The following is a 23124-nucleotide window of genomic DNA, read 5'->3' as shown; positions in this document are numbered from 1 at the left end:
TCTTTCCCTCCATTTCTTTGCTTGAGTAGGTGATGATAAAAAAAGCATAGAACAGGAGTTCTCAACTTAGCCTGGGAGGGGAGCAAAGGTTAAGGAAATATTCCCTGCTGGGGAACAGAAGGAAGAGTTGGTGTAATAGGCAGAGTTCCTGCAGTAGAGACATGGCATACCCAACAAGGTGTTTTAGGAGAGTTAAAGGACAGGACCATTTACAGTGCTGTGGGCAGAATAGAGGGAACCAGCACGAGACGGTGAAATTCCCTAGCACCAGCAAGAGTGGGCACCTGTTACCACCCCTAGGCCTAAAGGAGGAGAGAGAAAGCAGTGGTTGCAGGAAACCTGAAACAATAGTCAGAGCTGTAAGAAATGGAAGCTCAACAGAGCCGTGGCTTTGGTGGAGAGGCACAGCCAGTCCATGGAGACCCAGGAGGGAGAAGGTCAGGAGAATAGGTCCCCTGATGTCCTGCCGCTCCTCTGACCTCCTGTCGTCCCTTCTCTTGGTTGATCCCAACCAGAGTCCAATACCATGGAGCCGTCGCAGATGTTTAGTCAGAGTGCGGTGTGGTCAGGGCCTCTCTTCCTAGTCCACGCTTTCCTCCCATTTGTGACTCTGCAGAAGGATGGCTGTGATGCCGAGGGCTGAGCACTGCGTTCCCATCCAGCCCTGCCCCTTACCAGCCGCGTTACGTCTGGCTGAAAACAGTCTCTGCAAGCCTGTTTCCTTCTCAATACAGTGGGGCCCTGCCACACACTATGTATCCCATGGAGGTATGAGGACCACATAGAGAGCGTCAAGGGACCGTCCTTTGGAAACTACACACTGCTTTACACGTGAAAGGGGATTTTATGACTCCCTTTTGCCTCTGTCTGAGGGGAGAGAGTTTTTTTTAGGACCATGAAGTATAAGGTCCTCAAGCATACCCAGTTCTGTGATGGCCTCCCAATGGTAGAATAAAAAATAGGCTCAATATAATCTTCTGTGAGGACAAGAAAATGTGATTAGTGGCAGCTCCAAGGCTTCCTGAGGTGCCAGGTAAGAAGGTGTAAAAGAATTATCTGTGTTAATGCCCTCTCTCCTCCTAGTCTGGGAAATCCCAGTTGGAAAGGGCCAAGAGAGTCTGTTTCCATTAGAGGCTGAATATTTGCTTTGACTCTTTCATTTTTCACCAGAGAATGTATTCTCAGCATCCCTCAGCTTTGTTTCCAGCATTTCATGGCTCTGCGTCGACAAGGCAGAATGTCCTTCCCTCTCCGCTCCCTCTTCTACAAGCCCCAGACTGAAAATTCACTTGTTAACTTTTTAAATATACACACAAGCGGGAAACAGATGGCATTATCTGGATAATGCTAGAAAATGATCAGATTCTTTTTCAAGGGCTATGCTCTGTTTTGAAATCACCCAAATGAATAAAGTTGTTTTGACTTGAAATTAGTTATTGAAATAAGGTATTTGGGAATAGTTTTCAGCTCTTCTCTAGATAGTCTGGGTCTGTCAAAGCGTCTTCCTACTTAAAGTCCTAATTTGGCAAAAAGTTGAACCACGTCAGGCTCCCTCTCACCTCTTTTCTCTCTCTCCTCATCCCCTCTCTCCACTGTCTCTCTCCTAGTGGTTAAACATGTCTTTGTTTTTTAGTCTGAAGGATCAAGGGAACTGAAATACACTCCTCTAAGATGTACCTCGTGAGACCCTAATAAAATGTTCCCTTCACACATTTCTGGGGCACCTGTCACCAGAGCAAGCAGGTGCAGTTTCTGTCGTGTCTTAATTTTGTATCCCTATTTTGGACTGAACACAGAAATCGAAGGTGTTCTATTTTTAATTGAAGAAGATTCAGAAAAAGTTCTTCTGGGTGTGGTGCATTTTTTGAGGGGGCCGTGGGTTGCAATGTCCAACCTACAGAGCCTCTGTTCTTTAGCCAGAAATCGTGAGTGTTCTTGCAGTAAACCAGGGCCATGTGAAGATGATGCTCCTAGAGAGGATGGGGAGAAATAAATAGCGGTATTTCTAAAAGGATAGGCAGCCTGACGGCAAATTCCAGAGACTGGGTGGCATTTTAAATTGGTAATGCTCCTAATTACCCAGGCCCTAGGAGACCGAATGGAATACAGCCACAGCTCTAGAATTAATACAAGTGAGCACTGTGAGCCCATTACTAACAGCATGTTCTCTTAGAATAATGGCACCGAATCTGTGTCAGCACAGTATGATATTGCAATTAAAACACACGCACACACCCATGAATGTGCGACCTCCAATATTTCCTACTTTTTGGAAAATTTTTCCTGCTATCAAAGTAAAAGTAAAAACTGTTATAAATTTTCCTGAAAAAAAATTAATACTTTGTTTCCTTGTCATTCATTGCCTCTTGGTATTGCTGGGTTAAAATGTCAGATTTATAAAAATGAACTTAAGTAATCAGTGTGTGATTTTATGAAACATGAGCTTGGAAGGCAGAAATGCCCAGATTCAACTCCTAGTTGCCCTGCTTATGCTAGGTAAAAATGGGCTCATTCAGTGTCTCTGATTTTCAGTTTAGTCATCTTACAAGTACACATGATAATGCTATCTATTCATACATTTATTGTAAAGGTTTGAGCCATGTGAAATGCCTTGCTCAAAGCTAGTGCGAAAAGATGCTAAGAATAAAAGATATGGCAGAAATACAGAATCCTAAGGTTTCAACCATCAGACTGAGCTTTAGACCTCAGCTTCAGCAGTGTGTTGGGCCAGAGATCCAGTCCATACCATCCACCTCTTCCTCTTAGCATGCAGGTCCAAATATTGGCTTGTCCTTTTGTGCCAGTGAGTGGTGGTTTTGTTGATTTAAATTCTAGAAGGAAAGTTTCTGTAAATTCTGTCTGTCCACTGTCTTAATACCCTTCTACCCTTCATATAAACCACCACAACTTTTTTGGGGGCACCTAGAATGAAAGCTTATATCCCAGTTTATGTGGGTGAAAGACTTTGTCTTCAGTTTTTTTCTGAATATGTATATATATACACAAACATATCCCTGTGTGTGTGTATATATATATATGTATATATATATAATTCTAAGAATTATTGGAGACAGTTTTCATTTTGTTCATATTGATATTTAGGATAAGCAAGTTCATTCAAGATGCTCTACTTTTATTGGTCCTAAATATCCTAAAAGCAAACCATGTAACAAAGAAACTGTAGTAATGATAGCAATAATTTGAGAAAAACCAATTTTGTGCCAAGTACTTTGTATACACTTCATATTAACCCCTACAGTTCAGTTCAGTTCAGTTCAGTTGCTCAGTCGTGTCCGACTCTTTGCGACCCCATGAATCGCAGCATGCCAGGCCTCCCTGTCCATCACCAAATCCTGGAGTTCACTCAGATTTGCGTCCATCGAGTCAGTGATGCCATCCAGCCATCTCATCCTCTGTCCCTACAGCAAACCTTAAAAGGTGGGAGGTACTAACTGTGTTTAACATATGAGAAAAGGGAGTCTCAGCAAGATGCGTAAGTTGGCCAATGTAAGACCACTTGTAAAAATCAAAGCCAGTACTTTAATTGTCTGGTCTCAAAGCTCCGGTATGTGTTTTCACCCCTTTTTGTCTTCTCATTTCCTTCCAGGTTGTTTTGGATGTTGGTTGTGGATCAGGAATACTGTCATTTTTTGCTGTACAAGCTGGAGCTCTTAGAGTCTATGCAGTTGAGGCCGGTTCTGTAGCACAATATGCTGAGGTAAGTGTTTGCATTTTTATAGGGGCCTGAGTGATGGACTTTTCAAGGTAAGTCATATATAAAAGAATTTTTTTTACCAGTCTGATCTTTTTATCTGTTGGGAGGTTACTGCTGAAGAAGCCCACCTTTATTGTAGTAATTGATAATGAAAACAATTATATAAAAAGTTCACAATACTAAAAATATAACAAAACTTTCTTCTTCCCTATCCACTGGGTGGCAGATGGGCCTGGGGAAGGTAAATGCTTTCTTATCTTTAAAAATGGCCTACTAAGGTGAGGAGGGCTTCCCTGGTGGCTCAGAGGGTAAAGCGTCTTCCTGCAATACAGGAAACCCAGGTTCGATTCCTCAGTCAGGAAGATCCCCTGGAGAAGGAAATAGCAACCCACTCCAGTACCCTTGCCTGGAAAATCCCATGGATGGAGAAGCCTGGTGGGCTATAGTATAGTCCATGGGGTCACAGAGTCGGACACGACTGAGCGACTTCAATAAGGTGAGGAGTCAGACATCCCTAGAGCTGGGTTGATTTTTTTTATTCAATGCTGTGCTGACAGTAACTGCACCGCTCACTTTAAATTTCAATTTTGGTTTAAGGGATGGTTGCTACATGGTTGTAGTTGGAGCATGGAGAGATGTATGTTTCAAGGAGTTTTTTCAGATTGCAGATTCTGACTGGAGGACAGGGAGATGCTTTGTTTTAAATGCGGTGCTCCATTATCATTATGAAATGTGTACAAATATTGGAGAATAAGTCAAAGTCAAGAGTCAGTAATAGTACCTTTCAGTGATATTTAGATGTAATAACTCAGTCAAGCTGCAGAGTTGGAAGTGTGTGTGCCCAAACATGATCAGAGTGATGCGCTTGTCATTCACACCTGGAGGAGGCCTATGCTTAAATGAGGGCTAGAATTGCAGATAGAAAGGGAAGCTTGCCTGCTGCTTCTGAGGAACATCCTGAAACTTTCCTCTGACCTGGGACAGTTGGTAGCTCTGAGTGATGGCTGAGTTTGGATTGAATGACCCAGGAGGAACTGGAGACCAGTAGACAGCATGCCGTGTCTGGAAGGAAGGAGTGCCAAGGCCTGATGGCCAGCGTGTTGTTTCACTTCCTTCTCCCAACAAGCCTTGGATAAAATATTTTTGGTCTTTGGCTTGCTAACCAATTCTTAAGAGTCATTTTTATTAAATATTGAGTACACACAAAAGAATATTTATTAAATGTATACCTATTATTGGGGGCCTCCCTGATGGCTTATTGGTAAAGAATCTGCCTGCCAATGCAGGAAACGCAAATTCGATCCTTGGATCGGGGAGACCCCATGGAGTAGAAAATGGCAACCCATTCCAGCATCCTTGCCTGGGAAATCACCTGGACAGAGAAGCCTTGTGGTCTACATTTTGTGGGGTCACGAAGAGTCAGACATGCCTGAGTGAGCACTCACTTACCATACATATTAATATTTGTAAAATGTGTACATTTGTAAAATATCAAGAATAACAATACAGTGAATATGTGTCCACTACGTCTTTTAAGGAATAGGCCATAGCATTTCTAATAAAGGTTCGTGTGTCTTGTCCTGTTCACTCTTCTTTCCTGCCCTAAACAGAGGTAACCGCTATGTTGAATTTTTGTTGGTCATTTGCATGCTGTTCTCTATAGTTTTACCACACGAGTTTCTATTCCTAAAACAAATCTTAATGAACTTTCCATAAATGGGATCATAATGTATGTATCCTATAATTTGCCTTTTTAACCCAGGATGTTGCTTCTGAGGGTCATTTTGTTGATGCATACAGCCCTCATCAATGTTGGATAGTATTCTGTTATATAAAATCCATTAAGTTGCTAGTGCAGTGTACTGTTGACAGGATTTGGATGACTTCCATTATACAAGTATTATCATGAATATTCTTGTACACACTCTCCACCTATCTCATTATATACCCAAGAATAGAATTGATGGGTAATAGGGCTTGAGAAACCTATATTCAGGTCAGGAAGCAACAGTTAGAACTGGACATGGAACAACAGACTGGTTCTAAATAGGAAAAGGACTACGTCAAGGCTGTATATTGTCACCCTGCTTATTTAACTTATATGCAGAGTGCATCATGAGAAACGCTGGGCTGGAAGAAGCACAAGCTGGAATGAAGATTGCCGGGAAAAATATCAATAACCTCAGATATGCAGATGACACCACCCTTATGGCAGAAAGTGAAGAGGAACTAAAAAGCCTCTTGATGAAAGTGAAAGAGGAGAGTGAAAAAGTTGGCTTAAAGCTCAACATTCAGGAAACGAAGATCATGGCATCTGGTCCCATCACTTCATGGGAAATAGATGGAGAAACAGTAGAAACAGTGGAAACAGTGTCAGACTTTATTTTTTGGGTTCCAAAATCACTGCAGATGGTGACTGCAGCCATGAAATTAAAAGATGCCTACTCCTTGGAAGAAAACTTATGACCAACCTAGTTAGCATATTGAAAAGCAGAGACATTACTTTGCCAACAAAGGTCCGTCTAGTCAAGGCTATGGTTTTTCCTGTGGTCATGTATGGATGTGAGAGTTGGACTGTGAAGAAAGCTGAGAGCCGAAGAATTGATGCTTTTGAACTATGGTGTTGGAGAAGACTCTTGAGAGTCCCTTGGACTGCAAGGAGATCCAACCAGTCCATTCTGAAGGAGATCAACCCTGGGATTTCTTTGGAGGGAATGATATTAAAGCTGAAACTCCAGTACTTTGGCCACCTCATGCAAAGAGTTGACTCATTGGAAAAGACTGATACTGGGAGGGATTGGGGGCAGGAGGAGAAGAGGACGACAGAGGATGAGATGGCTGGATGGCATCACTGACTTTATGGACATGAGTCTGAGTGAACTCCGGGAGTTGGTGATGGACAGGGAGGCCTGGCATGCTGCGATTCATGGGGTCGCAAAGAGTCGGACACAACTGAGCAACTGAACTGAACTAAATGACTTTGACCATGGTGTTTGACCATCTCTTCTCCTCCATGAAATACCTGTTCCAGTTTTTTTGTACAGTGTTTTTTTTTTAAATTGTTTTATTGTCTAATTCATTTGTAGGAATGATGTCTATATTCTGGACATTAATTCTATTCAGTTTTATATGGGAAAAAATATCTTCTCTCAGTTAATACCTCACCTTTTCTCTTCCTGGAGTTCTAAATAAGATTTAAATACAGAATTCTAAAAAGAAAGGAGAAGAAGAATATAAACATACATAGAGAGAACCCGTAGATAAAAATGTCTCTGCTTCAGTGTTTGATAGATTTCAAAATGCAGTCTTAAGCAGAAGGAGCTGCATGTAGAACTTTGTCTCGGGGGTTGTACATTCATTTGATCACATCTTCATTCAGTTGCATCCCACAGTTCTGTTTCTTGGGAGAGTATAGGAGAAACAAATAATTAAGGAGTATTCTTATATTTAAAGAGCTTCTGTTCTGATGGATTGGCGTTGTTGTTGTCTCTTGTATCAGATACCAAAAAAAAAAAAAAAAGAGAGAGAGAGAGAAGCGTTAGAGATTTCTTCTTTCTCATAGTTTATTTATTCACATATTTATGGTGGCTTGAGACACACTTGATAGTTATTTTTAAAAATGTAATGCCTTTGGTTGTAATATTTTAAGGGAAGAGAGGAAGAGATTAGCTTGAGATCCTCATGCACTCCCTAGACACAGTCCTGTCTTCAGCCCAGCACATAGCTCCAGTCATCACCAGCGCACCAGAGGAGGAACTGTTCCAGAACCATCTGTGATTGGTTTCTCCAAGAGAATTCTCAGCCTGATTAAACACGTCAGCGGGACAGTTGCCTTCTTGCAGAGCGGGGCTACCCGCACGGACACTTTTACCCAGTAGGTCCGCTGGCTAATTACGGAGGTCTCTAGCAAGAAGCCAATGTGGAGAAGAAGAGAGAAAGAATTTAAAATGGTAAAACTTTGTATTGTTTTGAACTTTGAAACTATTTTAAACTATTTCATTTCAAACTTACAAATAAGTTGTAAAAAAACAGAAAGTAATTCAAAAGCTTCCCAAGTTCCCTTCAGCTTGATTCACCTGTTGTTCATATTTTGTCCCATTTGCTTTATCATTTACTCTTGCTCCACTGTCACGAACACATGTGTACATGAACATGTATACACAAATATAGGGGTGTGTGTGGATACATATATATTATATATATATATATGCAAATAGAAACACACATTTTTTCCTATGGGATAGTTATGTATATCATAGCCTTTTATCCTTAAACATTTCAGTGTGTGTTTTGCAGGAACAAAGCCATTCTCTTAAATAAACCGAGAAGAATTCAAAGGTGAAAAAGAAGCTGTACAGTGACTTGTCCATTGAGTCTTCTGATATTACTGAACAGGTTTCAGGGAGGCCCCACCGTGAGCAGAGATACACTGTCATCCTGGGCGTTGAGTCAAGAACAGTCTACACTTCACTGCCTATTTCCTTGCAGAGTATTTCCAGGGAGACTTGATTTTTCAAGCATTTAAACCATATTCTAAAGAATTCGGAAGCATCATCGCTTTATTTTATCTTTGGTTTTAGCAAGCAGGGAGGATTTTTGTGTTTCTGTAATCTTCCTGTGTATGGCTAGGGCAGGTGGGGGGCAGGGGTAGTTTTCCGAATGCTGCAGGGACTGTAAAGTATCCTTGAAATCCTTGCTGGCACGTCCTCTCTGCCCCTGAGGCCTTCCTGGAGTGTGGTCCTAAGGACAGGCTAGTTTCGAATGCATTCGGGGCCGGGCTGGTTAGAATCTTCTTGAAGGCTGGCCATGTTCCTGGCTGCTACTGTGGGTGTCCTGCGATGCCCCCTGTGGGCCAGGCCTGTCACCCTCGTGGAGGAAGGTCGTACCAGGGCTCGGTTTCTGCTTCCTCCGCCGACTCTTGTCTGTACAACTTGTGGATGGCACACGTGAGTGTGAACAGCACAGAAAAGGTTTCTTCTCTAAGAATAGGCTTTGCTGGCCGCTCGGCACACAGCGCATGGTGCTCCTTTCCACCTTTTCATTATTCAGTAATTGAACCAGCAGACATTTAATTCTTTCCTCTGGAGTCTTCATTAAATTGCTCGGAAAAGATAAAACTGTAACAAGAAAGAAAAATGTACAAATTTAACTACCATTGCCTGCCCCTGGATTCTTCTCACAAAAGGCTTCTGGGCTTTAAGTAAACAGAATATTTTCAGTTTGCATTGAATTCAATTTGAGTCGCATTCAGTGGCTAAAGCTGATTTTGTAAGGGCTGACCCTCAGATGATGAGATGACGGAAATGACTCCTTGTCTGGAGGGCACACACATTTAGTCATTTTTTGCGGGATAGTCGTGAACCTGCCCAGGTGCAGTCGTGTGCTCTCGCCCTGGGCCGCATCTGACATTTCTGGGTCAATAAGAGACCATCTTTGTCCATGAAACAGGGCAGAACTAAAGGTCTCCCCTGAGTTCCCAGCCTGTGAGTCGGCCCACCTCAAAAGAGCAGCTATTTCTTGTTCTCTTTTTCTTTTCTTATGAAACATAAAGCTGAAGCCCTCTGCATATAGACCAAATGGGAGTGGGGAGAAGGCATTAATCAAATGTATACATGTACATAGTCAAGGAAGAGGATGTTTCTTAAGTTAAAATTGTACGCAGATGCCTCTCCATCTCGATGATAAATTCTTTGAAAGGCTGGAAATTAAAAGACTATGAGAGTAAGCAGTCATGAATAGATTTATGTATTGTAATCAGCGTATCCTTACAGCAAAGCTTTCTGGCCCTTAGATTTCACAATGTTCATAATCATTAGTGGACCACTTAATTAGACTTTACTAGCACATAGTTCCTACCTATGTCTCATTAGGATGATTTTTAAGGAGTCAGATCAAGTATTTCTAGGTCATGAGTAGTGGAATTAAAAGCAGGTAGAACTGGAAATGTTGTGACATTGCATTTCTCAATCTACTGGGTTCATAATCTAGGGCTTCTTTGTCTAATATGGCAGCCTTTAGACACATACAGCTCTTTATATGTAAATATAAACTCATTTTTAAAATTAAATTTCTTAGTCTCACTAGCTGCATTTCAAGTGCTTAGTAACCACAAGTAGTTAATGGCTGTTGTAGTAGACGGTGAAAGTATGGAATATGTCCCTCCTCAGAGAAAGTTTGAGTGGGTAGTACTGATGGAGAGGACGCAGGTGGCCACACGTCAGTTCTCTGGCGTGGGATGGCCAGGCTGGTGGCTGTGTTCACTGCCAGGTGTTGGCACCCATGGCCAGATCAGACTGGTTTGGTGTTAGTTGAGACAGCCCTCCCCAGTCCCTCTTGCTGTGGGCATTGTTTATCTTTCCCTTATTTTTGTGTAAGATCTGGCTTAGAACAGGTTCCCTAGGAAACAGATGGTGATGCACAGATTTACATGCAGGAAATTCATTGCAGAAGGCTCTCAGGAATCTGACCTGTGAAGGAACTAGGATAAAATTGGGCAGAGGAGGAGTTAAGCTGCACTGTAGTTGGAATAAAGAACTCAGGCAAACCCACAGGGAATTCTTGAGCTGGGGAAATGTTTCAGAGTTGAACCACCTTGAGGCAAGGGCGTTTATGCTTCACATTTTTACTTCCTCAGGAAGGAGAGTAACCTGGGGGAAGGTGGCTCTCCTGGGCCAAGGAAAGTTTATAGACCAAACCTCAGCTGAGAGCCATCATCTGCAGCATTCCCAGCCTCTGGGGAATGATGCCTTGGTCCTGAAGGAAGAATCTGCATGGTGTGCCTCAGCAGGTACTACAGGATCAGGATTCAGGATCCTGACTTTAGTCTTCGGACAGGAAGCTGATGGAGAAGAAACATAATAGTAAATCAGGGAGGAGGGTCAAAGTGACGGAGCAGAGGAGGTGATACTGAAAGCCTGTGTGAGACCAGGGGTGATTTGTTGTGTGTGCTTTAGGGATGGGCAGAGATTACCTAGAAACTCAGTCGACGTCTGATCTGAAGTACTTTGTACTTTTCTAAGCTCTGTGCAGACAGAACATATGAGATGTGATTTCTCCCCTCAAGTAATTTGTCCTCCAGTTGGGCTTCACACAAGTGAAATTATTGCCAGAGGACAGTAAACGCCAAGTGCATATGAATGGTAGAGACAAGAAATGTCACTGTAAGGAACAATTCCCATCAGCTTGGCTGTTTAGAGAACCATCAGATAAGCGGTGTGATTTGGCTTGAATCCTTAAAGATCCATTTTCACCTCTTACTGCCAACAATGAGATTTTTGAAAAACCCTTGAGTTCTCATGGGGTTCTACCCTAAATATGTTGCTAATCTTTTCACAAATAATTGAAAGTCATTTATTGAAAAGGTCGTTCTAATTTTTAATCTTGAATACTAGAAAGAATGTATACTTTGAAGTTTTCTGATACAAGTTCATTCTTTGATGTAAGGAGGATTTTTCTCTGTTTTTTGTTTTATTTTTGGTTTTGGGGGTTTTTTTGTTTTTTTTTGGTTTTTGTTTTTTTCTTTAGTGTCTCTAATACCTTACTTCTCCCTTGTCATCTCCCATAGACACCAAAAGCCTGAGTCACCAAATTCCATCCAGCGCATCAACACTTTTTATTTTTGCGCTAATAAAGTTAAAAGGTGACCATAACAAATCCATTAAAAAAATAATAATACCCATTTTGCATAGTTGGCTTTTTAGAATTTAGGTTGCATTTCTATATCTATAAACTCCTAGTTCTTCAGGAAGAGTCTTTGATGTGCTTGGGGCAGATAATATCATATCCGCATGACAGATGAGGAAGAACCTTGGAGAAGTTAGGTCATGAGGATTGGGCATGGCTTCTGAGACACAGACCCTCACTGCCCCCTCCTCCTTCAGCATCCAGGTAAGCAGTGATTAGAGGTTTCCTTGGAGGTGAAGAGGTGAATGTGTTTTCCAGAAGCTGGAGCTCTTACCCCTGTAGACAGTTCATCCAGGAGCCAAGAGAAAATGGGGTAAGATCAGAGTGACACAGAACTGTGCTCACTCTGGAGACTCTAAGGGAGGATCTGTTCTTTGCCTTTTGCAGCCTTTGGAGGTTGCTGGCCTCACTTAGCCAGTGACTACATCACTCTGCTTCGGAAGCATCACTTTTCCTTTTCTCACTCTCCTGCTTCTGGCATATAAACAGCCTTGTGATTATATTGGGCCCACCAGGATAGCCCCAGTAATCTCTCCATCTCAGAATCCTTAATTTACTCCCATTTACAACATCGCTTTGCCATGTAAAGTAACACATTTGTAAGTTTCCAGGGAATAGGATGTAGACACTTGTGGGGATTGGGGGGAGCTGTGATTATTCTGCCAACCATAACAAGTTACTTGATCTTTCTCTACCTCATTTTCTTCACCTATGAAATTATAGATAATGATAATCCTTCATGAAGATATTAAGAGAACTGAATGAGAAAATCAATGTCTGACTTTCTCTAGCAATTGTTATTGCCATCATGGTTATTATCAGCATCACTATGGGGGTTTCATTTCATCTCTGTACAGATCAACTGAGCAGGGAGGCCAGGCCACAGTGGGAATCATGGGACCAGGCAGAGAACATTTTTCAAATGTGTGTGTTTAAATTGAATTTTGAAATTTCCTTTCTTACTCCTTTGTATTTTTTACATTTCAATAAAGCTTTATTTATGAACACTGAAATGGATTTTTCTTAAATGGAATTTTATTTAATTTTCATATGTCAAGCTGTATCCTTTTTAAATTTTATCCCAGTCATTTAAAAATATAAAAACCATTCTTAGCTTACAGGCTATGCAGAGAGAGAGAGTGGACCAGATCTTCCTGTGGGCGGTAATGCTGACTCCTGGTCTAATATAACCCTAATTCATAAAAAACAATTTAAAAAAATGATTTTTTTTTAGTTAAGTAGCTGATATATGTCAGGTCCCATGCTATACTTGGGGACTGTAACATCTGTATTTAGACGTGGTCCTTGTCCTCATGGAGCTCATGATAGAATAACCACACAAATATATGATTAGAAACTCTCAAGTAGTGGTTATGAAAGAAAAGTACAGGGTTCTCTAGACTATGATTTGTATTACTCCTTTTTAAACTTTTTCCAAAAAATTAATATATGTCTTTTTGGCTATGCCGGATCTTTTCTGCTGTGCCTAGCCTTTCTCTAGTTGCAGCAGGTGGGAGCAGAGGCCCCTCTCTTGTCACAGTGCTCAGGCTCCTCTTGTTGCAGAGCATGGTCTCTAGGGTGCTCAGGCTCAGTAGTTCTGGTACACAGGCTCAGTTGCCCCACATCATACGGGATCTTCCCAGACCAGGAATCAAACCCATGCCCCTTGCATTGGCAGGCGGATTCTTAGCCACTGGACCATGAGGGAAGTCCAGTATTATTCCTTTTCTAATATCTAAACATTACTCTTGTAATCATCTTTGTACAAGTGCCCAACTCTTCTCAAAGCTTCCGCAGACTAAGCAGGGCAGCCTGATAAGCAGTTCTCTGATGCCCAGTTCTGAGAAATTCATAGCTGTTCCAGTGTCCTTTTCCTAGTTGGAATTTCCCTTGCTGGCCCAAATATGCAGTTATCCTCAGATGGCCTCAGTACTGATGACTGTTTGGAGGAACCCTGCCACTTCGGCATCAGAAAATAGTGAAGTGGCCCTCAGGCAAGGATGCCTTAGGATCACCCCCCCCCCAGGGCTTCTGTAACTCAGGTGCTGAGCCCGAGCCCCATTTTCTAATTCAGTCCTTACTGGAATGTAGACTGAGAATTTACATTTCTAATAAATTCTGAATCCTGATGCTTCTGATAAGGGGACCACACTTTGAGAACCAGAGATGAAACAGCCCCTAAAAAGGATTTTCCAAAATGTGTCTGAAAGATGCATCTAGAAGACCTTTCAGGGACTGAATTAGGGAGGAAAGGGACCTAGTGGCAGTGAGCCTACCTGCCCCAAGCTCCCTATAGTATGAGAGCAACACTTCAGTTTATAATGATGGATAAATATTGTGCTTAGTCACTCAGTCGTGTTTGACTCTTTGTGACCCCATGGATTGTAGTCTGCCAGGCTCCTCTGTCCATGGGGATTCTCCAGGCAAGAATACTGGAGTGGGTTGCCATGTCCTCCTCCAGGAGATCTCCCTAACTCAGCGATTAAACTCAGGTCTCCCACATTGCAGGCGAATTCTTTACTGTCTGAGCCACCAGGGATAAATATTATTGCATGCAATTTAGTAAATAGCCAGAAATGCTAAGAGCTTAACACCAGATGTATTCTGCACATCACTGAGACTTGATTAAAAATAACTTGTCTTTTTTTCTATTTTTTTTCCTTTTAAAAAGTCTGCTTTAATTTTTAACCTCAATGTTGTTTTTTTTTCCAGTTTTATTGAGAAATATATCACTCTGTAAGAATAAGGTACGCAAAATGATGGTTTGATTTACAGATAATGTGAAATGATTAACACAATAGTTTAGTTAACATTCACTACCTCATATAAATACAATAAACATAAAGATTTCTTATTATGATAACTCTTACAATTTACTCTTTTAACAACTTTCATATATAACATATAGCAGTGTTAATTATACTTATCATGTTGTACATCCCTTGTGCTTGTTTTTCTTAAAACATTTGGACCCCTCCTTCCTCCAGTTCCTTCATCAGCCCTTGACCTCTGATCTCTTTTTCTATGAGTTTGATGGGGTTTTTCATTGTTGTTTTGTTTTAATCCCATATATAAGTGAGATCATGAAGTATTTGCCTTTGTCTGATTTACTTCACTTACCATAAGGCCTTCAAGGTCCATCCATGTTGTCATAAATGGTAAAATTTCCTTGCTTTATGGCTGAATAATAGTCCATTATGTTTATATATATACCCCAACTTTTTATCCAATCATTGATTAATGGATAGGTTGTTTTGTGTCTTGGCTATTGTAGATAATGCTGTAGTAAAATTGTGAGTATACATATCTTTTTGAAATACCTGTTTTGTTTTTGATAAAGGTTTTTTTTCCTTTAACACCCTCCCTTTTTTGCTTAATTGAAACATAACTGATACTTTAAAATTGCACACACTTAGTGTAATATTAAAGAATATGACATATTCATAATCTATGATATTATCACTGCAACCAAGTTATTAAACATGTCCATCACCTGCAAAGATGTCCTTGTGTTCTGTTTTCATTTGGTGTTTTAATAAGAACTTAACATGAGATCTATCTTCATAACATATCTTAAAGTACACAGTGCTGCATTGTTAAGTATAGGTGCTGTGCTGTACAGCACATCTCTGAGATCTTACTCATCTTGCATCAGTCAGTTCAGTTCAGTCTCTCAGTCATGTCCGACTCTTTCTGACCCCATGGACTGTAGCACACCAGGCTTCCCTGTCCATCATCAATCCTGGAGCTTGCTCTTTAGGACTGATTTTCTTTAGGATTCACTGGTTTGATCTCCTTACAGTCCAGGGGACTCTCAAGAGTCTTCTCCAAAACGACAGTTCAAAAACATCAATTCTTCTGCACTCAGCTTTCTTTATAGTCCAATTCTGGCATCCATACATGACTACTGGAAAAGCCATAGCTTTGACAGACAGACCTTTGTTGGCAAAGTGATGTCTCTGCTTTTTAATATGCTGTCTAGATTTGTCATAGCTTTTCTTCCAAGGAGCAAGCATCTTTTCATTTCATGGTTGCAGTCATCTGCTGTGATTTTGGAGCCCAAGAAAATAAAGTCTGTCACTGTTTCCATTGTTTCCCCATCTACTTGCCATGAAGTGACGGAACTGGGTGCCATGATCTTTGTTTATTGAATGTTGGGTTTTAAGCCAGGTTTTTCACTGTGCTCTTTCACTTTCATCAAGAGGCTCTTTAATTCTTCACTTTCTGCCATAAGGGTGGTGTTATCTGCATATCTGAGGTAGTTGATATTTCTCCTGGAAATCTTGATTCCAGCTTGTGCTTCATCCAGGCCAGCATTTCACATGATGTACTCTGCATATAAGTTAAATAAGCAGGGTGACAATATACAGCCCTAACATACTCCGTTCCTGATTTGGAACCAGTCTGTTGTTCCGTGTTCAATTCTAACTGTTGCTTCTTGATCTGCATATAGATTTTTAAGGAGGCAGGTAGGGTGGTCTGGTATTCCTATCTCTTGAAGAATTTCCCACAGTTTGTTGTGATCCACACAGTCAAAGGCTTTGGCGCAGTCAATAAAGCAGAAGTAGATGTTTTCCTGGAACTCTCTTGCTTTCTCAATGATCCAGCAGATGTTGGCAATTTGATCTCTGGTTCCTCTTACTTTTCTAAATTCAGCTTGAGCATCTGGAATTTCACAGTTCATGTACTGTTGAAGCCTAGCTTGGAGAATTTTGAGCATTTCTTTGCTAGTGTGTGAGGTGAGTGCAGTTGTGTGGTAGTTTGAGCATTCTTTGGCATTGCCTTTCTTTGGGATTGGAATGAAAACTGACCTTTTCCAGCCCTGTGGCCACTACTGAGTTTTCCAAATTTGCTGGCATATTGAGTGCAGCACTTTCACAGCATCATCTTTAGGGTTTGGAATCTTGCATAACAGAAATTAATACGCATTGAAAAACAATTCTGTATTTCCCCTTCCTGTAGTCCCTGGCAATACTATTCTATGTTTCAATGAGTTGGACTATTTTACATACTTGATATATGGGGTATGTGCATGCTAAGTTGCTTCAGTCATGTCTGACTCTGCAACCCCATGTACCGTAGCCTGCCCATGGGATTCTCCAGGCAAGAATACTGGAGTGGGTTGACATTTCCTTCTCCAAGGGATCTTCTTGGCCCAGGGATTGAACTGGAGTCTCCTGCATCTCCTGCACTGGCAGGTGGGCCCTTTATGGGGAATCATACAGTATTTGTTCTCGTGATTGGCTTAGTTCACTTAGCATTATGTCCCCTATGTTTATTCATGTTGTTGCAAATGGCAGGATTTCCTTCTTTGTGTAAGGCCGGATATTACTCCTTTGTATATATATACCACATTTCTGCTGTGAGTAATGCTGCAGTGAACATTGGTGCCGATACCTTTTCATTGTTCTGATTTCACTTCTGGTGGATATATACTCACAATTGAGATTCAAAGGTCACACAGTAGTTCTGTTTTTAATTTTTGTGGGAACTCCAGTTTTCTATAGTGGCAGCACCATTTTATATGCCTACTACCAATGTATAAGGAGAGTTCCAATTTTTCCACATCCTCACCAACTTATTTTTTGGCTATTATTAGGAAACAGCAATCCTACTTAAGGTGATGTCTTGTGATTTTGATCTGTATTTCCCTGATCGTTAGAAGAACAACACCCCTTTTATGTGTTTTTACTTAGTGGGTTTCCAGATCAACTATTATTTGAAGAAGGGTATGGAGGACTTCCCTGGTATGCCAGATGGTAAAGAACCCACCTGGCAACACAAGGGACCTGCGTTGGATCCCTGGGTCAGAAAGATACCCTGGGGAAGAAAATGGCAAATCACTTCAGTACTCTTGCCTGGAGAATCCCATGGACAGAGGACCCTAGCGGGTTAAAGTCCATGGGGTCACAAGAGTTGGACACAACTGAACAACTAATGCTTCACTTCTGGAGGCTAAAGCAACCTTTTGAAACTGATGTCCAGTTTCCCCAATTTCCAGAGGGGAACCTTGAGAACTAAGGGCCTTGCCTACATCAACAATTGCCTTTCCTCTGTTGTGGGAAACTGTCCTCATGTGCAGTGTTGGCGTGTCTAAACCATAATTCAAGCAGCTTCTTCCCTCACTGCTTCTGAAATCTGCTTTCCCTAAGCCAGAGTCTCCACTCACAGCCAGTCACCTCTTGTTCCTCTCCTTTTGCCCCACAGCCCCCACGTGCAGAGCTGTTTTTGGCTCCCACTTCAGGGTCTGTTTGATTCTGGTTGTGAGAGGCGAGAAGCAGCAGAAAGTGCTTGTTGACCTAAAACATTTGTCTGCCGTGGCAGCTACACAGTTTAAGGGAACTGTGATTTAGGCTACACATTTTCTTGGCAAGCAGAGAAGGGAGGGTAGGACAGACTGTAACTTCATCCAAATAAGAAAGAATGTCATTTGAACTTTGCAGGTAAGGGAAATGAACAAGCATTCAGATGGTTGATTACTAATCATTGCTAAAAAATGTCTTGACATCTTACAGCTAAATTCCTTCAGCTCTGGCTGTGAATTTGCATCATGCTCCCACACCCCTAAGCCCACCTAAACTTTACTTTTCCCAGCCCGTTCCAGGTAGCTCAAGATCTTCACCCTGTAGGAAGTCCTGTAAGAGTGCGGAAAAAAAAAACCAAACCCAAGATCCGTGTTTAGCTGTGTGAGACTCTTCAAGACCAGACCAACATCCGAGAAGGAAAAAATTCAGCCATATCACATCAACAGGTTGGCCTCCACGCTCAGTGCTACGTAATCACTTTGACTCCACGTTTTCTGCAGGATTGATGAATCCTCTCACTCTGGGCTGATGGTTTGGTTGTCCCATAGCCTCAGACTGGTGTCCATTCTTGCTCTTTTCATCTACTGAAGCTGAGGAAATGATAACTGGTTTTGCCACCTGGGTTACTTTTTAATGATCTGAAAGACCACAAGGAGCCGGTGTTTCTTTTGTGCTTCTCCTCATTCAACAACCTAATAGCCATCTGAAAAGAGCTTTCTTGAAAGGAAAAAAGTCTGCTCCTCTCAGGCAGGAGCAATAATACTGCACTATTCTCTGATTAAACTATCACACTGCGCATATTACTGGGCATCTGACCTGCTTGAATCGGACTTACCACTGAGGCTTCTTGGAATTTGCACTGCTGCTTTTCTGCCAACAAGCCGTGAAATGACAGATGAGTGTCCCTAAACTTGAGTGTGAGCCACAGTTAATGCGCCTGAGAAACTCCTGGGGCCCAGCCACCTCCTGGGACAGTGCTGGAAGGGGAAACGTGTTTTTCTTTAGGGTTATCCTCTGTGGACAAGAACTTCAATCGGGTGAAACCAGAACCAGCACCACGGGGCACACGGAACTGGAGTGAAAACATGCAGCTTAGTCTCCCTTCTGCCCCTGTGGATAGGCAGCCTCTACTGACTGGTATCAGACTGGAACCTGAAGGCAGGAAATTGTTCTCTCTCCTTCTGAGATTCTTTTAAATTTCAAAACCACCATAGTGTAATATTTTTAAAAAGTAGTTTCCTAGGTGTTAGATAACTGGTTCTTGAGGCAGAGGCCTGATCATTAACTGTGACTATGTATCTGCAAAGCTCTGTGTGTGTATCATAATTGGTGCACATTTTTAGCTATCCCATCAATATATATTTATAGATAAGTTTATTTTGAAAACTGTGTACTACTGTGCTCACATATTATGTGCATTATAAACATTCTCCAGAATTAAAATGATATCCCACTATACACCCACACAGAGCTGAAATGTAAAATACAATAAAGCCAGTGGGACCCACATACATTGATGGTGAGAATGTAAAATGGCATTAAGAACTTTCAAGAATAATTGGGCAGTTTCTCTTAAACATGAACTCTCACTGTGACCCAGCAATTCACTCCTTGGCATTTACCAAAAAGAAATAAGAATATATGTTTCCACAAAGATTTGTACATTGGAAGCAACCCAAATGTCCATCAGCATATGAAAAGACAAGTCAGTTTTAGTACATCCAAACAATGGATTGCTATTAAGAATACAAATGAGTCAACTACTTTTATACATAACAGTATGGATGAATCTCAGAAACATAAGCTGAGTGAAAGAAGCTAGACACAAAGGACATATTGTTTTATTATATTGAAATAAACAGAACCGACCTCAGAGAGACAGCACTGAGCAGAGGCTTGGAAGGAGACCTTGGTTCCCTACCCAGGAATCTTTGATGGTCCTGTGCAGTGTGCAGGATCTCAGTTCCCTGACCGGGAATTGAACTCACGCCACCTGCAGGGGAAGCTTGGAATCTTAACCAGTGAACCATCAAGGAAGTTGCAAGACACCCTGCCCATTTTTGAACCTCGGTAGCCTGGATGAAAACCAGGAATCCTAGCCACTAGACCACCAGGGGCTAGAGGCTAGAAGCAAAATTCCCCTGGCCCTTGTCCCACCCCTTGAAAAATGCATTTCTCAAGGAGGCAAAAACTGCTAAGACAGGTCCAAAGTTTATTATTAGAGACGCACAGTACAGCAAGTGGGAGAGCACACAGAGAAGCAGTTTAGATGAAACAAAAGCAAGGCAGAAATGCACAGCCAGAGAAAAAGGGTATCCTCCCTAATGAAGAGGAGCTCGGTAAATAGGCAGATATGTCATTTACAGAGGGCCGTTCTTCCAGGTCTTTGTTTACCTTTGACCAGTAATCTGGTTTCTTTTTCCACATCTGACCTGCCCTAGGACCTTCCCCAGCATATGTGCACAACTTTTATCCAAGATGGATTCCAGCCCAGAGGCCTATGGGGGGCTTTGGCATCACCTGTTCTGGGGTGGTGAACCTTCCTTTTTGATCCCCAATGAGCCTTTCTGCACATGTGCAGTGTCTCCCTTGACCCATGGATGGGAAATGTATGACCTCTTGATCTTTCACTCAAACAAGGTTTAGCCCTTCTCTGTTCTACCATAATTGTTGTTGTTTTTTTTTTTCCCTACCATAATTGTTACCTTAAAGTGTCCTCAGGAGACAAAGCCTAGCTATTTACCCTGTTTCTGTTGCTATATATGTATATATATACAAGATATACATATATATACATATATATGTATATATATACATATGTGTATATATCTTGTATACAAGATATACATATATATACATATATGTATAATTTTTTTTAATGGAGGAGAAAGAAAGAGTGGCTTTATTACTTTGCCAGGCAAAGCAGGAACATAGTAGGCTAGCACCTGAAGAACTGTGTCCCGTCCCTGGTAAATGATGTTGGTATTCAGTCACTAAGTTATGTCCAATTCTGTGAACCCATGTACTGCAGCACACCAGGCTCCTTTGTTCTCCGCTATCTCCTGGGGTTTGCTCAAACTCAGTCCACTGAGTTGGTGATGCTATCTAACCATCTCACCCTCTGCCACCCTCTTCTCCTTTTGCTCTCAGTCTTTCCCAGGATCAAGGTTTTTTCAGTGAGTTGGCTCTTCGCATCAATCAGGTGGCCAAATTATTGGTGCTTCTTCAGCTTCAGCATCAGTCCTTCCAATGAATATTCAGGGTTGATTCCCTTTAGGATTGACTGATTTGATCTCCTTGCTGTCCAAGGAACTCTAAAGAGTCTTCTTCAGCACCACAGTTCGAAAGATCAGTTCTTCAGTGCTCAACTGGAAAAACCATAGCTCTGAAAATAAGGACCTTTGTCGACAAATCAGTGATGTCTCTGCTTCTTAATACGCTGTCTAGGTTTGCGTAGCTTTCCTTCCAAGGAGCAAGTGTCTTTTAATTTCATGACTGCAGTCACCTCTGCAGTGATTTTGGAGGCTGAGAAAATAAAATCTGCCAGTGCTTCCACTTTTTCCCCTTCTGTTTACCATGAAGTGATGGGACCAGATGCCATGATCTTAGCTTTTTTAATGTTGAATTTCAAGCCAGCTTTTCCACTCTCCTCTTTCACCTTCATCAAGAGGCTCTTTAGTTCTTCTTCACTTTCTGTCATTAGAGAGGTATCATCTGCATATCTGAGGCTGTTGATATTTCTCCTGGCATTCTTGATTCCAGCTTGTGCTTCATCCAGCCCAGCATTTCACATGATGTACTCTGCATATAAGTTAAATAAGCAGGGTGACAATATGCAGCCTTGACGTACTCCTTTCCCAGGTTTGAACCAGTCATTTGTTCCCTGTCTGGTTCTAACTGTGCCTTCTTGACCCACATACAGGTTTCTCGGGAGACAGGTGAGGGGGCCTGGTACGTGTGTGCTCAGTCTCTCAGTTGTGTCTGACTCTTTGTGACCCTATGGACTGTGGCGTGCCAGGCTCCTCTGTCCATGGAATTTTTCCAAGCAGGAATACTGGAGTGGGATGACATTTTCTACTCCAGGGGATCTTCCTGACCCCAGGGATTAAACTGGCATCTCCTGTACCTCCTGCATTGGCAGATGGATTCTTTTCCCACTAAGCCACTTGGGAAGCCTCTGTTACTATTTCTATTTTGAAGTATAAACAAGACACTGATTAGAAATATCTAACCTGAAATCCACCTATCTCCTGTCTCGTGAAATGCAAACAAGAGGTTAGTTATGAGTGTCCAGCCTGAAGCCCATCTTTTTTCTCACCCCAAGAAATGTAAACAGGAGGCCAGTTGTAAATGTCTACCCTGCAGCCCATCTATCTTCTGCCTCAGAATTAATCTAATACAGTCAGAAGGCATATCAGTGGTTACCACGGAGTAGGTGGTTTTGAGTAGGAGTGACGTAAGGGTCTGGATTGACCAAAAGATGACGTGAAGGAGATTGAAGGTGCTGGTTATTTTGTATATTTTGACTATGGTGATAGTTACCTAAATACACATTTATTAAAATACATTTAACTATACACTTAATGTGAGTGTTTCATTGCATGTAAATTATTCAGCAAACTTTCAGTAAGCACGCTTTTTAAAAAACAAAAGTAAAATTCTCTTCACTTTTGTACTGGAATTCAGAGTTCATGCAATAAGAACCAGAAATAAAATGGATGAAAAGGGAGAAGATAAGACCTGGATGAAAATTATTAATATATTAAAACATCTGTGTTATGCTAATAGGACCCAGAAACCTAAAGAGTTGTGTGATTTTAAATATTGATTTTAATGTTTGGTGATAATGTGATTTAAACATCTGGTTCTATATTAAATATATTTTACTTAGTTATGAGATGTGTTGCTGGTGAATGGAAAGCATACAAAAATATATAAATACAAATGGAAGGAAAGCAAAATGAGTTGAGCTTAATAAGTCACAGTACTCGATTTTTAACCTATTTACTGTTATGCAAAGCATATAAAATTTAGTTAACACATTTCTCTTCTCTGATGATGTCAATTAGAAAGTCTTACATTGTTAAAAAATAGATATAAAAATATTAAAATTTTTCTCTTGAAAGATTTTTGACAAACTAGAAAATCATATCTCTAGGTTTAAAAAAAATTTTCCAATCTGAGACTTTCTATATTATTTTCAGAATTGTAATCATGTAATAATGAAATATATAAAGACAACCATTTTCAAAATATTCTTTCCATAGCATGAGTTTCTCTTGAAAAAATTGTTCCTCCCTCATTCATTACAAAAAGTCATCTTTGAAAGGGCAAATTAAGTTTATTTCTTCAAAAATGCATGCCAGTAGAATAATTCTGACAGCTACATGTCATCATGGAAAATTTCAGCAACTTGCAACT

General features: G+C 41.2%; 1 protein-coding gene across 1 annotated transcript in view; it reads left to right on the top strand.

The window, feature by feature from the left end:
- LOC138432364 (uncharacterized) overlaps positions 1–23124 on the top strand; it is a 220713-nt gene that overhangs the window by 153978 nt on the left and 43611 nt on the right. The window contains exon 7 of the mRNA XM_069573718.1: positions 3608–3718. Coding sequence (XP_069429819.1) covers positions 3608–3718 — 111 coding nt within the window. The remainder of the gene's footprint in view (positions 1–3607; positions 3719–23124) is intronic.

This window comes from Ovis canadensis, chromosome 2 (assembly GCF_042477335.2).
Source record: "Ovis canadensis isolate MfBH-ARS-UI-01 breed Bighorn chromosome 2, ARS-UI_OviCan_v2, whole genome shotgun sequence".
Lineage (NCBI taxonomy): Eukaryota > Metazoa > Chordata > Mammalia > Artiodactyla > Bovidae > Ovis > Ovis canadensis.
The sequence above is the reverse complement of the archived record's forward strand: the minus strand, read 5'-3'. Positions and strand labels throughout refer to the sequence as shown.